The following is a 15,546-nucleotide window of genomic DNA, read 5'->3' as shown; positions in this document are numbered from 1 at the left end:
CCCGTGTGTTATTGTGTCACTCCCGTGTCACCCCCATGTCACTCACATTAACCGTGTCACCCGTGTGTCTCGGTGTCACCCACATGTCACTCACATTAACCATGTCACCCGTGTGTCTCAGTGTCACCCACATGTCACCGTGTCACCCACATGTCACTCACATTAACCGTGTCACCCGTGTGTCTCGGTGTCCCTCCGTGTCCCCCCCGTGTCCCCAGTGTCCCCAAGCTGTCACACTCGGGCCCAGTCCCGCGGGTCCTTTATTTACAGGGTCTATACACGGCTGTACAGCCCCTCCCCCAGCCCGGGGGAGGGGACACGGCTGTCCCCAGTGCCACCGCGAGAGGGGACACGGCTGTCCCCAGTGCCACCCAGCCCGGGGGGGTTTGGGGGGACACGGGGGCTCCTGCCCTGCTCGGTCCTGGGGAGTTTGGGGAGTCCTGGGTGTCCCCGGTGTCACCACGAGTGTCCCCAGCCCGCGGTTGGGTGGCACCTGGGGACAGGAGCTCGTCCTGGGGCTCGTCCCCAAGCCTGTGATGGCAGGGAGGTGGCACTTGGGGACAGGAGCTTGTCCTGGGGTTTGGTGGTGTCCCCAAGCCTGTGATGGCAGGGAGGTGGCACTTGGGGACAGGAGATTGTCCTTGAGCTCAGTGGTGTCCCCAAGCCTGTGCCAGCAGCAAGGTGACACTTGGGGACCGAAGAATGTCCTGGGGCTTGGTGGTGTGCCCAGCTCCATGTGCCAGCAGGGAGGTGACACTTGGGGACCAGAGTCTTTGCTTGACCCCACACCAGCAGGGAGGTGACACCCGGGGACCACAGCCAGTCCTGGGGCACTGTCCTTGTCCCCAGCCCCACACCAGCAGGGAGGTGACGCAGTCCTGGGACACTGTCCTTGTCCCCAGCCCCACACCAGCAGGGAGGTGACACCCGAGGACCAGAGTCCATCTTGACCCCACACCAGCAGGGAGGTGACACCCGGGGACCGGAGCGGCGGGGACAGAGCCAGGCGGGTGCGGGGGGGGGGCCGGCTGTCCCCAGGTGTCCCCAGGTGTCCCCAGGTGTCCCCCCGGTGCCCGGCTCACACCAGGTGGCCGCGGCCGTTGATGTAGATGCCGTTGGAGCTGGGCTTGGCCTGCAGCATCCCGTTCTCCTGCACGAAGTGCGTCATGGCCGCCTTGATGGGGTCCCCCCCGCCGCCCCCCTCCTCCTCCTCCTCCTTGGGGTCCTTCCCACCAGGCGCCGGCGGCGGTGGCGCCGCGGTGACAATGGGGACGACGGGGACGTCGGTCTGCGTCTCGATCTCCCGCACCGTGGAGAGCGTGGAGTAACTGCGGCCCTCGGGCTCCTCGCTCTGGGGACAAGGGACAAGGGACGCGTCAGGGGCGCCACCGGGCATGGGGCGGGGATTGATGGGGACATGGGCACTGCGGGGACATGGGGACATGGGGACCAATGGGGACATGGGGACCAATGGGGACATGGGCACTGTGGGGACATGGGGACTAATGGGGACATGGGCACTGCGGGGAGATGGGGACATGGGGACCAATGGGGACATGGGCACTGTGGGGACACAGGGACAATTGGGGACATGGGCACCGCGGGGACATGGGGACCAATGGGGACATGGGCACCACAGGGACCAATGGGGACATGGGGACCAATGGGGACATGGGCACCGTGGGGACATCAGCACCGTGGGGACATGGGGACCAATGGGGACCAAGGGGGACCAGTGGGGACATGGGCACTGTGGGGACATGGGGACCATGGGGACACGGCATTGATGGGGACATGGGCACCATGAGGACATAGGGACTGCTGGGGACACTGACACTGCTGGGGACATGGGTGCCACTGGGGACATGGGCACCGTGGGGACCATGGGGACCAATGGGGACATGGGGACCAATGGGGACATGGACATCACTTGGGACACAGACACTGATCAGAACAAGGGCAAGGACAGGGACACCAATGGGGACATGGGGAGGACGTGGTGACGTGGGCACCATGGGGACATGGGCATCACCAGTGACACGGGCACCGTGGGGGACATGGGTGACAGGAGTGTCACTGGGGACACAGACACCCCCAGGAACACGGTGCCCCCGTGTCCCCCGTGTGTCCCCGTGTCCCCGTGTCTCACCATGGCGGAGCAGATGCTGGTGCCACGCAGGCTGTCCCCACGCAGGCTGTCCCCTCGCAGGCTGTCCCCTCGCAGGCTGCCCTGGCGACTCTCCGTCCGCAGCTGCAGCGTCTCCTCCAGCTGGGACAGTCTGGTCAGCACCCAGGACACCCCCGGACACCCCCGGACACCCCCGGACACCCCATGGACACCCCATGGACATCCCCAGACACCCAGGACACCCCTGGACACTCCTGGACACCCCACGGACACCCCACTGACACCCCCGGACATCCCACGGACACCCTGGACACCCAGGACACCCCACGGATACCCTGGACACCCCACGGACACCCCACGGACACCCCACGGACACCCCATGGACACCCTGGACACCCCACAGACACCCCTGGACACCCCACGGACACCCCACGGACACCCTGGACACCCCCGGACACCCCATGGACACCCAGGACACCCCACAGACACCCCACGGACACCCCATGGACACCCCATGGACACCCCATGGACACCCTGGACACCCCATGGACACCCAGAACACCCCTGGACACCCCACAGACACCCCTGGACACCCAGGACACCCCACGGACACCCCCGGACACCCCACGGACACCTCACGGACACCCCATGGACACTGCATTGACATGCCTGGAGACCCCATGGACATTCCATGGACACCCAGGACACCCACGGACACCCCCGGACACCCAGAACACCCCTGGACACCCAGGACACCCTGGACACCCCACAGACACCCCTGGACACCCCATGGACACCCAGGACACCCCACAGACACCCCATGGACACCCCACGGACACCCCATGGACACCCCACGGACACCCCATGGACACCCAGGACACCCCACAGACACAACATGGACACCCCATGGACACAACATGGACACGCCTGGAGACCCCCATGGACATTCCTCGGACACCCCATGGACACCCCTTGGTCACCCCGAGACCCTGCTCCCCCCACCCCGGGCCCCCCAAGCCCCTCCCGGCCCCCCGGTTTCCGTGTCCCCACCTGTGCCCGGGGGTCGCTGCTGTGGCTGGAGTGGAGCCTCCGGATGGAATTTTCCCGGGTCAGCGTCAGCTCCTCCTCGCTGGGGACACGGGGGACACTCAGCACCGGTGTCCCCACATGTCCTGCTGTGTCCCCCCGTGTCCTCCCATGTCCCCTCGTGGCCATCTCCCACATCCCCTGTGTCACCCCTGTCCCCTGTGTCCCCTGTGTCCCCCGTGTCCCTCGTGTCCTGCCATGTCCTCTGTGTCTATTCCGTGTCCCCATTGTGTCCCCTACGTCCCCCATGTCCCCACATCACCCATAGACCCCCGTGCCCTCCATGTCCCCATGTCCCTCCATGTACCTGTGTCCCTCGTGTCCCCATTTCCCTCCGTGTCCCCATGTCCCCTGTGTCCCCATGTCCCTCCATGTACCTGTGTTCCCCAGTGTCCTCCCACGTCCCTCATGCCCCCCTGTCCCCATATACCCCCATACCTACCAAGTCCCACCATGTCCCCATGTCCCTCCACGTGCCCTGTGTCCCCATGTCCCTCTATGTCCCCCATGTCCTTTTATGTCCCCCATGTCCCTTGTGTCCTCGTGTCCCCATGTCCCCCATGTCCCCCCGTGTCCCCATGTCCCCCATGTCCTTTTATGTCCCCCATGTCCCTTGTGTCCCCGTGTCCCCATGTCCCCCCGTGTCCCCTCCCTTACTACTTCTCGGAGATGCGCTGGGTCTTGCGTTTGTGGTACAGGGTCATGACCACCACGACGATGACGAGGACGCAGAGCAGGACGGCGGCGATGACCCCGACCACGACCACCGAGGCCGACACCAGGTCCACGCGGCGCACGGTGTCCTCTGCGGGACCCCACGCGGGTCAGGGGACACCCCAAAAGGGAGGGGACACCCCACAGGGGTCAGTGGGACACCCCAAAAGGTGGTGTGGGACAGTGGGTGGGTGACCAGTGGGTTGGAATGGGCAGCAAGAGGTGTCAGAGGGACAGACGGACAGACAAATCCATGGATGGACAAGTCCATGGATGGGCAGATGGACGGACAGATGGACGAGTCCATGGACGGATGGAGGGGTGTCCATGATCAGATGGACTGACAAGGAGGATGGACGGATGGACAGATGGACAGGCCCGTGGATGGTGTGTGGGTGGGTGACCAGTGGGTGGGGATGGACAGTGAGCGGTGTCAGAGGGACGGGTGGACAGACGGATGGATGGACAGATGGACGGATAAGCAGGAATATGGATGCATGAGCAGATGGGTGAGTGGACAGAAGGGTGGATGAGTGGACAGGACGGATGAGTGGACACAAGGAGGGAGGAGTGGACAGACGGATAGATGAGTGGCCAGAAGGAGGGAGGAGTGGACAGAAGAATGGACAGAAGGACGGATGAGTGGACAGAAGGGTGGATGAGTGGACAGAAGAATGGACAGAAGGACGGATGAGTGGACAGAAGGACGGAGGAGTGGACGGAAGGGTGGGTGAGGGGATGGAAGGGTGGATGAGTGGACAGAAGGGTGGAGGAGTGGACAGAAGGACAGATGAGTGGACAGAAGGGTGGATGAGTGGACAGAAGGACGGAGGAGTGGACAGAAGGACAGATGAGTGGACGGAAGGGTGGACAGAAGGACGGATGAGTGGACGGAAGGGTGGGTGAGGGCACGGAAGGGTGGATGGGTGGACGGCAGGGCGGGTGAGCAGGCAGTGAGTAAAGCAGGGCTGGATGAGCACACGATGAGTGGACGGGCGTGGAAGAGGGATGGACGTTGGTGGGATGGGCACAGGATGGGAGGGGCAGAGGAGGGAGGGACAGACGGGTGGATGGATGTGTGGATGGACAGATGGACAGATGGGTGGGTGGACAGAGGGATGGATGGATGGATGGATGGATGGATGGATGGATGGATGGATGGATGGATGGATGGATGGATGGATGGATGGATGGACAGATGGATGGATGGATGGATGGATGGATGGATGGATGGATGGATGGATGGATGGACGGACAAGTGGATGGTCACATGAATGGACAGACAGACAGCCATACAAACGGATGCAGAAGCCAAGCCCAGCACTCCCCTCACCACACCCTGTCCCTTCTGCCACCCCCACCCTCGGAGGTGTCCCCGCCGCCGCTGTCCCCACCTGTGGCGCGTCCCCGGATGCTGACGTTGGCCCGGGCCTCCTTGGCGGCCACGCGGTTGGACACTCGGCACACGTAGTCGCCGGCGTCGGCCACGGCCAGCGGCCGCTGGAACAGCAGCGTGTCCCCCTTGGCCCTGACGCCCGCGGGCAGCGGCGCGTCCACCCTGCGGGGACAGCCCGGTGTCAGCCACGGTGACAGCCCCGGTGACAGCCGGGTGACAGTCCTGGTGACAGGCCCGGTGACAGCCCCGCTGACAGCCCCGCTGACAACCCCTGGTGACATCTCCTCATGACAGCCTCGGGTGACATCCCCCAGTGACAGTTCCCAGTGTCAGCTGCAGTGACAGCCCCCCATGACAACTCCCAGTGATGGCCCCGGTGACAGCCCCCAGTGACATCTCCTGGTGACACCCCCCGGTGACAGCCCCCCGCCTGCCCGGGTGGGTGGTGGCGGTGCCATCAAAGCCGGCGGTGCCGGTTCCCACGGGTGACGCCCAGCCGGGCACCGCGGGGCCTGCCCGGGCACGCGGCGCTGCCAGGCCCAGCCACGGCGGCACCGGCACGGGGGACGGGCGTGGGCAGGGATTGGGGGTGGGGAGGTGTGGCAGGGACAGGGGTGACACAACAGGGACATCACAGGGACATGGGCACAGGGACACGGCACGGGAGCAGGAGGATGTGGCAGGGACAGGGAGGGACACAGCAGGGACAGGGAGGGGCCAGCGCAGGCAGCGGGGACACAGCAGGGCCATGGGACACGGCCAGGACACGGACACGGTCAGGGGGACACAGTGGGGACACGGTGGGGACAGAGCTGGGGCAGGGGACACCACAGGGACACCAACACAGCCAGACCCTGTTGGGGACACAGCCGTGCTCTGGGGACACAGGCGAGGGGACTCAGGGCAGGGGGCCGTGGGGAGGTGACAGGGGGTGACAGGGGGTGACAGGGGGTGACAGGGGGTGACAGGGGGTGACAGTGGCCTCACCGTGTCCAGTTGTAGGTCGGGGGGGGGTTGCCGTCCCCCAGGCAGGTCAGCGCCGCCCCCTCCATCCCCTCCTGCCACTCGGCCGTGTGGCCCAGCACCGACGCGTCCGACAGGTCTGGGGACATGGGGACACCGAGGGGACAGTCAGGGGACAAGGTCCCACTGTGCCCCCCATGGCCACAATGTCCCCCTGTGTCCCTCATCCTCCCCATGCCCAATGTCCCCACCCTCCATGTCCCCAAGGTCCTCTGTGCCAGCTTCCCCCAGTGTCACCTGTGTCCCCCATGTCCCCAACACCCTCCACCTGCCCAGTGCCCCCAGTGCTCCCCACGATTCCCATGTCCCCAATGTCCCCCATGTCCCCAGTGCCCCTCCATGTCCCCAATTCCTTCAATGTCCCCAACGCTCATCACACCCCATGTCCCCAACACCCCTCTGGTCCCAAACACCCCCCTCACCCCCCCCGTCCCCAATGCCCCCCCCATGTCCCCAGCACTCCCCACATTCCCAATGCCCCCCATGTCCCCAGAGCTCTCCGCACTCCCCATGTCCCCAACACCCTCCACGCCCCCGTCATCCCCCATGTCCCCAGTGTCCCCCATGCCCTCCATGTCCCCAGTGCCCATCACACCCCATGTCCCCAACACCCTCCATGTCCCCAACACCCCCCACACCCCCCTCACCCCCCTGTCCCCAATGCCCCCCCACATCCCCAACACTCCCCACATTCCCAATGCCCCCCACATCCCCAGAGCTCTCCGCACTCCCCATGTCCCCAACACCCTCCACGCCCCCGTCATCCCCCATGTCCCCAGTGCTGTCCATGTCCCCAACTCCTTCCATGGCCCCAGTGCCCATCACACCCCATGTCCCCAACACCCCCCACACTCCCCTCACCCCCCCATCCCCAATGCCCCCCCACATCCCCAACGCTCCCCACATCCCCAATGCCCCCCACAATCCCCAGAGCTCTCCGCACTCCCCATGTCCCCAACGCCCTCCGTGTCCCCCGTGTCCCCCCCGCCCCCCGGCCGTGCCCGCAGGCGCACAGGCGACGCTGAGCAGGTGGGTGATCCTCTTCTCGTGGCGCAGGCCGGGGTGTGCCACCACGCAGGTGAGGCTCTTGCCGTTCATGCTGCGCCCGGGCACCAGGAAGAACTCGCTGGTGACCGAGGCCGAGCGCGCGTGGGCCGAGCGCCGCGTGGCGTTGGTGCCGCGCACCTCGGTCTCCCAGCGCACCGAGGGCACCGGGCTGCCCTCGGCCGTGCACGAGGCCGCCAGCGTCCGGCCCTGGCCCTCCTCCAGCGGCGGGCCCGGGTTCAGGATGGGCAGCGGTGGCACTGCCGGGGGGACAGGGCGGTCAGGCGCGCGGCGGGGACGTCGGTGGTGGTGACGCGGGGGGGTTCTTTGGGTGCTCGGTGTGTTGGTGGTGTGTGGAGCGTCCCTGTTGTGCCCCCAGAGTCCCCAGATCCCCCGTCCCCATGGTGTTCTCTCTGCCCTCCACATACCACATGTCCTCTACACCCTCCACACCCCGCATGTCCTCTGTGTCCCATGTCCCCTGTGTCCCCAGCCCCACATGCCCTACGTGCCCCATGTCCCCTGTCCCCCATGTCCCCTGTGTCCCCTGTGTCCCCAGCCTCACGTGCCCCACATGCCCCACGTCCCCTGTGTCCCACATGCCCCGTATCCCCTATCCCATGTGCCTCATGTGCCCCATGTCCCCTGTCCCCCATGTCCCCTGTGTCTCACATCCCCGTGTCCCCTGTGTCCCATGTCCCTTGTGTCCCCAGCCCCACATGCCACACATCCCTGTCCCCTGTGTCCCACGTGCCCCATGCCCCCTGTCCCCTGTGTCCCGTGTCCCACACGCCCCACGTGTCCCCAGCCCCACATGCTCCACATCCCTGTCCCATGTCCCCTGACCCCCATGTCCCATATGCCCCACGTGTCCCCAGCCCCACATGTCCGTGTCCCCTGTGTCCCATGTCGCCTGTCCCCCACACGCCCCATATCCCACGTGTCCCCAGCCCCACACGCCCCTGTCCCCCGTGTCCCCCGTGTCCCCCGTGTCCCCCGTGTCGCCGTGCTCACCCAGCACCCTGAGCGTGAGGCGCCCCTCGAAGCTGCCCATGGGGAAGGTGATCAGGTGGCACTCGTAGTCGCCCTCGTCGCCCTGCACGGCGTTGCGCAGGACGATGGCCCCGTCGCCCAGGTCGCCGTGGCCGTGGCGCAGCACGCGGCCGGCAAAGGGCTCCTGCACGTGCTCGCCGTGCTGCGGGTTCAGCACGGCCACCTCGGCGGGCACCGCGCCCGGGCCGCGCTTCAGCCACGTCACCTGCACCACCTGCTCCTGCTCCTGCGCCCGGTACCGGCACGGCAGCACCACGTCCTGGCCCAGCACGGCCGTCACGCTGCGCGGCACCTCCACGCGGCCACCGCCTGCGGGACAGGGTGACACCTGAGTGTGACACCTGAGGGACACCCGAGGGACACCCGAGAGACACCTGAGGGACACCCGAGTGTGACACCTGAGTGTGACACCCGAGGGACACCTGTCTGTGGGTACAGGCACCTCCACGCGGCCACCGCCTGCGGGACAGGGTGACACCTGAGGGACACCCGAGAGACACCTGAGGGACACCCGAGGGACACCCGAGAGACACCTGAGGGACACCTGAGGGACACCTAAGGGACACCTGAGAGACACCTAAGGGACACCTAAGGGACACCTGAGGGACACCCGAGGGACACCCGAGTGTGACATCTGAGTGTGACACCCGAGTGACACCTGAGGGACACCTGAGTGTGACACCCGAGTGTTACACCTGAGTGACACCTGTCTGTGGGTACAGGCACCTCCATGCAGCCACTGCCTGTGGGACAGGGTGACACCTGAGTGTGACACCTGAGGGACACCCGAGAGACACCTGAGGGACACCCGAGGGACACCCGAGTGTGACATCTGAGTGTGACACCCGAGTGTGGCACCCGAGTGTGGCACCCGAGTGACACCTGTCTGTGGGTACAGGCACCTCCACACGGCTACTGCCTGTGGGACAGGGTGACACCTGAGGGACACCTGAGTGTTACACCTGAGTGACACCTGTCTGTGGGTACAGGCACCTCCACGCAGCCACTGCCTGTGGGACAGGGGTGACACCTGAGGGACACCTGTGTGTGGGTACCTCCACACGGCCACCTCCACCACACGGTCACCTTCACAGGTGACACCTGAGGGACACCTGAGTGTGACACCTGAGGGACACCTGTGGGTACAGGCATCTCCACCCGGCCACCGCCTGTGGGGACATGGGGACAGGAAGTGACACCTGAGTGTGACACCTGTGTGAGCAGGTGTGGCACCGAGCGGGCACAGGGATGGGCAGGGGGACACGGTGGGGACAGGGATGTGGCACCTCCACACGCCCCCACCTGCGGGGACCTCAGTGTGGCACCTGTGTCACCTGTGGGCACCAGGTGTGATGCCAGGTGTGCAAGGGGCTGTGGGGCACCCACGTGTCCCCTGTGCCACCACCTGTGGGCACCTGGGGTGATGCCGAGTGTGCGAGAGCACACCTGGGCACAGCTGGGGACATCTGCACAGGGCTCGGGGACACCCAGGCACACCTGGGCACACCTGGGGACACCTGCACAGGGCTTGGGCACACCTGGGCACACCTGGGCACACCTGCAGGATTTGGGGTTCAGGTTGGGGGGCTGGCTGGGGTTTGGGGCGCAGGGTTTGGGGAGGAGGTTTGGGGGGCTGATTGGGAGATTTGAGGTGCAGATTTGGGGTGCGGTTTTGAGGACTACCTGAGAGTTTTGGGGTGCAGGTTTGGGGTGCAGGTTTGGGGTGCAGGGTTTGGGGGGCTGATCGGGGCGGGGAGGTTTGAGGTGCATTCTTGGGGTGCAATTTTGGGGGCTGGCTGAGGTTTTTGGGGCAGGTTTGAGGTGCAGGAAGTGCGGTGCGGGATTTGGGGTGCAGGATTTGAGGTGCGGGATTTGGGGTGCGGGATTTGGGGTGCGGGATTTGGGGTGCGGGATGTGAGGTGCGGGATTTGAGGTGCGTGATTTGGGGTGCGGGATGTGGGGTGCAGGATTTGGGGTGCGGGATTTGGGGTGCAGGATTTGAGGTGCGGGATTTGGGGTGCGGGATTTGGGGTGCGGGATTTGGGGCTCATTAGCTTCCTTTGGGCGCGAGTTTGGGGTGCAGGGTTTGGGGGGCTGCTCGGGGGGAGGGGTTGAGGTGCATTTTTGGGGGTGCATTTTTGGGAGGGGGCGTGTCCGGGGGGGCGTGTCCTACAGGTTTTGGGGGGCGTGTCCCGCCCCGCCGCCGCCGCCAGAAGCGGCCGGGCCGGCCCGTCCAGCCCAACCGGCCGGGACGGATCCCGCGCTGCCGCCCCCGCCGAGCCCCCCCGGGGACTCCCCAAAATGCCCCCCACCATCCCAACCCCCCCGAGGACCCCCGGACTCATTAACCCCTTCATTAAATGCCCCGCAGCCTCCCCGCGCTGCCCCCGCCGCCTCCACGTGCCTCAGTTTCCCCGATCGCCGCCGCGCTCGCAGAGCGAACGGGGAGCACGGGGCGGGGGGGGGGTCCCGTGAGGGCTCCGTGGGGGGGTCCCGCGGGGGTCGCGGCGGCCGTGGGGCGGTTCTGGGGTGCCGTGGGGAGGTTCCCCCCTCGGGGCGTCCCCACCCAGCGGGGCCCGAGCGCGTGGGAACCGGCGCGGGGAACCGGCTGAACCGGCCCCGCGGCCCCCACGCCCCGGCCCCGCGCGCGGGGGGGGCCAAAACAGCCCCGGCAGCGGGGACCGGGGGGTCCCGGGGGGTCCCGGGGGTGGGGGGGGGGTTACCCCGAACTCCCACGGGGGTCCCCGTGGGGCAGAGCCCCGCGCTGGGGGGAGGGGAGCCGCTCGGGGCGGTTTTTTTCCCACGGGGACGCGCGCGCACGTGCGGGGCCACCCCCCCTGTCCCCTCGCCCCGGGGGGGGGGGGGGGACACACGCAGGGAGGGACCCCCTCCCCTCCAAATCCAAAAAGAGCGCGCACACGCGCGTGGGAACCCCTTGCACGCGCGTGGGAACCCCTTGCACGCGCGTGTGCGCCCCACGCCCCCGCGGGGCTCCGTGGGGTGCGGGGACCCCCCCCGAAACCCCCCCCCCCCCCCCCCGTGGGGTGCGGGTCGCTCGTGGCGGGGGTCAGCACCCCCGGGGTGCGGGCGGTGACCCGCGGCGGGGGGGAGGGGGGGGGGGGGGTGTTCCCCAGCCCGTTCCCACGGGTCCTGAGGGGAAACTGAGGCACGGTGGGGGAAGGGGCACGGCGCAGAGCAGGGGACACCAACCCCCGCCGTGTGCAGCACCCGTGGGTGCAGCCCCCCCCCCCCAATCCCCCACCTGCGTGGGACCCCAAAACGGGGGAGGGGTGGGGACAAGGGGGAGGGGGCGGGACCCCCCCCGGGCATCCCGGTGTCGCCGTTCCCACGGTTTGTCCCCCCCCCCACCCCCCACCGCGTGTCCCCAGCGGGGTCCGCGCCCCCCGCGTGCCCCGTTGGGGGTTGGGGGGGGGGGGGGGGGGGAGCGGAGCCCACGCAGAGGCGCAGGTGCGCACCCACGGGCGCGCGCGCAGGTGTGCGCGCACACGCGTGTGAAGCGCCCGCGGCGCGGCCCCCCCATCCCCCCATCCCCTCCCCCCCCCCCAACCCGGCGCGGGGACCCGCGGGCGCGCGCGCGGACGCTCGGACACGCGCGCACGGACACTCGGACAGTCGGACACGCGCGCTCGGACACGCGGGGCCGCAGGTGCACACGCGAGCGCTCCCACGTACACACACCTGCACACGCGTGTGCGCGCACACCTGCGCGCGCCCCCCGCCGCTCCCCCCCACCGTCCCGGTCCCGGTTTCCCTTTCCCGGTCCCGGTTTCGCTTTCCCCTCCCCGGTTTCACCCCCACCCCTCGCTCCATGAGAGCCGCTGCCCCCCCCCCCCCGCCCCGGTCCCGGTCCCGGTCCCGGTCCCGGTTCGGCCCCTCCGGGCGCTGCCGGTGCCCCCCGGGAGCTCCGGGCTGTCCCCGGTGCCTCCGACCCCCGGCGCCGCTTGGGGGAACCGTGGGAGCCGCCGCTCCCGTCCCCACCCCCGTCCCGACTCGCAGGCGGGACAGCCGCTCCCGGTCCCCGTCCCGGTCCTTATCCCGGTCCCGGTCCCGGTCCTTATCCCGGTCCCGGTGCCTGTCCCGGTGCCCCCGTGGCCCTTACCGCTCACGGCGAGCAGGAAGCTGAGCAGGAGCACGGGCGCCCCGGGCCGCATCCCGCGGGGGTCCATGCGGAGCGCTCCGGGCTCACGGCGCGGCTCGGCCCCCGGCCAGCACCATCCGGGCCGGACCGGGCCCCACCGGCACCGCCGGGACAGCCCGGGACGCTCCGGGACAGCCGCGGTCCCACTGCGCAGAGCCTCGGCGGGTCCCTGCGGGCGGTACCGGGCGGAACCGGGAGCCGCCGGCAGCCAGCGGGAGCCACCGGGACGCACCGAGGGGCTCCGGGCTGAGCCGGGCCGGGCCGCGCCGGGCGGGACCGGGCGGGACCGGGGCCGATCGGGCCGAGCCGGGCCGGTGGCGGCGGAGGGGCCGGTGCTGCTCGGCTGCGGGACGGGACCGGGGCAGGGGCGGGGCGGGGCCGGGGGGCGGGGCCTGGCGGGGCGGGGCAGGGGGCGGGGTCGGGTGGGGCGGACCGGTCCGGCAGGTCCGGCCGGGGGCGGGGCCGAGGGCGCGGCCTTAAAAGGGCGATGGCCGCGGGGGGAGCGGTGGGGCCACACCCGGCGGGGGGAGCGGGGACGGCCGGGAGCGCTCCCAGTGAGCTCCACGGACCTCCCAGTGCTCCCAGTGACCCCCCCATGGCATCCCCAGTGCTCCCAGTGACCCCCACGGACCTCCCAGTGACCCCCATGGACATCCCAGTGACCCCCACGGACCTCCCAGTGCTCCCAGTGACCCCCCCATGGCATCCCCAGTGCTCCCAGTCACCCCCACGGACCTCCCAGTGACCCCCACGGACCTCCCAGTGCTCCCAGTGACCCCCCCATGGCATCCCCAGTGCTCCCAGTGACCCCCACGGACCTCCCAGTGCTCCCAGTGACCCCCCCATGGCATCCCCAGTGCTCCCAGTGACCCCCACGGACCTCCCAGTGCTCCCAGTGACCCCCCCATGGCATCCCCAGTGCTCCCAGTCACCCCCATGGTGCTCCCAGTACCTCCCAAGTCCTTCCCATTTGCCCCCCAGTATATCCCAGTTCCTTCCCACACGTGGGGGCCGTCACCGACACCCCCAAAAGTTTTGGGATCCCCAAATTCCCCCGGACCCCACAGGGAAACCCACGGGGAGTTGGTGGGGGGGAGGAGGGGCATTTATTGGCACAGCAAAATTTGGGGAAAGGGGGAAAACCGGGAATGGGAGCGGGGGGCTGTGGCAAGCACATTTCTCTCTCTCTTTCAGGATTTTTCATTGAGGTGCACAGAGAGAAATGAAAGAGAAAACAATTTCTATTTCTGCTCCTTGTTTTTCTCTTGCATTTCTCTCTGTGCACCTCAATGAAAAATCCTGAGGGAGAGAGAAATGTGCCTGCCACAGGGGGGGATCAGCAGAGGCCGGACCCAGCTGAGCACACCCGGGGAACCCCAAAACTGGGGAGGGAAATGGGGACCCCCCCCAGGACCCCTCAGGACCCCCCAACTTCGGAGCTCTCCGGGGACGGATCCTTGGAAGCGGAGCAGATGTGGAAAATCCCTGTGGGAAAGGGGGGGGGTTAGGGGGGTGAGGAGGGAATTTGTGAACCCCAAAATTACCCCAAAAGCTTGTGGGGGGGGGGCCGAAATCCCACCCCCTGCAGAGCCCGGGCACGGCTCAGGGCAGGGATGGACACCCCAATCCCTCTGACCCCCCCAAACCCCCGTGACCCCCCCCCGTTACCGTGACCCCCCTCCCAATCCCTGCACCCCCCCGATCCCCGTGACCCCCCAATCCCCCTGCCCCCTCCGTTCCCGTGCCCCTCCCCTGCCCACACCGTTCCCGTTCCTCCCTCCCCGCCAAATCCCTGTTTCCCCCCGCCCGTTCCCGTTTCCCCCCCGCCCCGTTCCCGTTCCCCCCCCCGGTCCCGTTTCCCCCCCTCGTTCCCGTGCTCCCCCCGTTTCCGTTTCCCCCCCTCATTCCTGTTTTGCCCCCCCGTTCCCGTTCCCCCCCGATCCCCGGTGCCCCCCGCCCCGTTTCCCCCCCACCCGCGGTTCCGGTCCGCCCCGTCCCGGTGCCGGTCCCGGTACCGGCCGAGCCCAGCAGCAGCGCCGCCAGCCAGCCCAGGATGAAGGACCAGGAGAAGCTCCAGGAGCTGCGGGGGGGCCCCAGCAGGGCCAGAGCCCCCCCCGAGCCCAGCCCCAGCCCCAGCAGCGCCAGCAGCCCTGGGGACACGGCGGGGTCAGGGCAGGGGACAGCGACAGCGACAGCGACAGCGACAGCAGGGACAGGGGACAGGGACAGCGACAGCAGAGCAGGGACAGCAGGGTTAGGGGACAGCAGGGACAGGGGACAGGGACAGCGACAGCAGGGACAGGGGACAGGGGACAGCGACAGCAGGGCAGGGACAGGGGACAGCGACAGCAGGGACAGGGGACAGGGGACAGGGACAGCGACAGCAGGGCAGGGACAGCAGGGACGGGGGACAGGGAGCAGGGACAGGGGACAGGGACAGCAACACCAGAGCAGGGACAGGGGACAGGGACAGCGACAGCAGAGCAGGGACAGCAGGGTTAGGGGACAGCAGGGACAGGGACAGGGACAGCGACACCAGAGCAGGGGCAGGGGACAGCCCGGGCGAGCAGTGACAGTCACAGTAGGGACAGGGGACAGTTTGGGGCAGGCGTGACCATGGAGCAAGGACAGGGGACAGTTCAGGGCACCGATGATCCCCAAATTCCCACCCTGCAGGGACAGGGGACAGCTCGGGGCGGGGGTGACAGTCACAGCAGGGACAGGGGACAGCTCGGGGCGGGGGTGACAGTCACAGCAGGGACAGGGGACAGCTCGGGGCGGGGGTGACAGTCACAGCAGTGACCGGGGACAGCGCAGTGCCCGATGCCCCCCAGATCCCCGCCCTGCCCAGCGCTGCCACCCTGGGGACAGTCCCCAACCCCCCGTGTCCCCACGTGTCCCCCCGTGTCCCCCACGTACCCGCCAGCAGCAGGGTGGCCCCGG

General features: G+C 68.2%; 1 protein-coding gene across 1 annotated transcript; it reads right to left on the bottom strand.

The window, feature by feature from the left end:
• Nucleotides 1-981: 981 nt before the first annotated feature.
• NECTIN4 (nectin cell adhesion molecule 4) lies at nucleotides 982-12,882 on the bottom strand. Its single transcript, XM_054001090.1, has 9 exons — nucleotides 12,565-12,882; nucleotides 8,406-8,753; nucleotides 7,361-7,651; nucleotides 6,312-6,426; nucleotides 5,323-5,486; nucleotides 3,872-4,019; nucleotides 3,179-3,257; nucleotides 2,150-2,269; nucleotides 982-1,351 (listed from the first exon to the last, which is right to left on the bottom strand). The coding sequence occupies exons 1-9, from the start codon at nucleotides 12,629-12,631 to the stop codon at nucleotides 1,079-1,081; spliced, it is 1,605 nt and encodes a 534-aa protein (XP_053857065.1). The 5' UTR covers nucleotides 12,632-12,882; the 3' UTR covers nucleotides 982-1,078.
• Nucleotides 12,883-15,546: the final 2,664 nt, after the last annotated feature.

This window comes from Vidua macroura, chromosome 29, assembly GCF_024509145.1.
Source record: "Vidua macroura isolate BioBank_ID:100142 chromosome 29, ASM2450914v1, whole genome shotgun sequence".
Taxonomy (NCBI): domain Eukaryota; kingdom Metazoa; phylum Chordata; class Aves; order Passeriformes; family Viduidae; genus Vidua; species Vidua macroura.
This window is presented reverse-complemented; position numbering and strand designations above follow the sequence as displayed.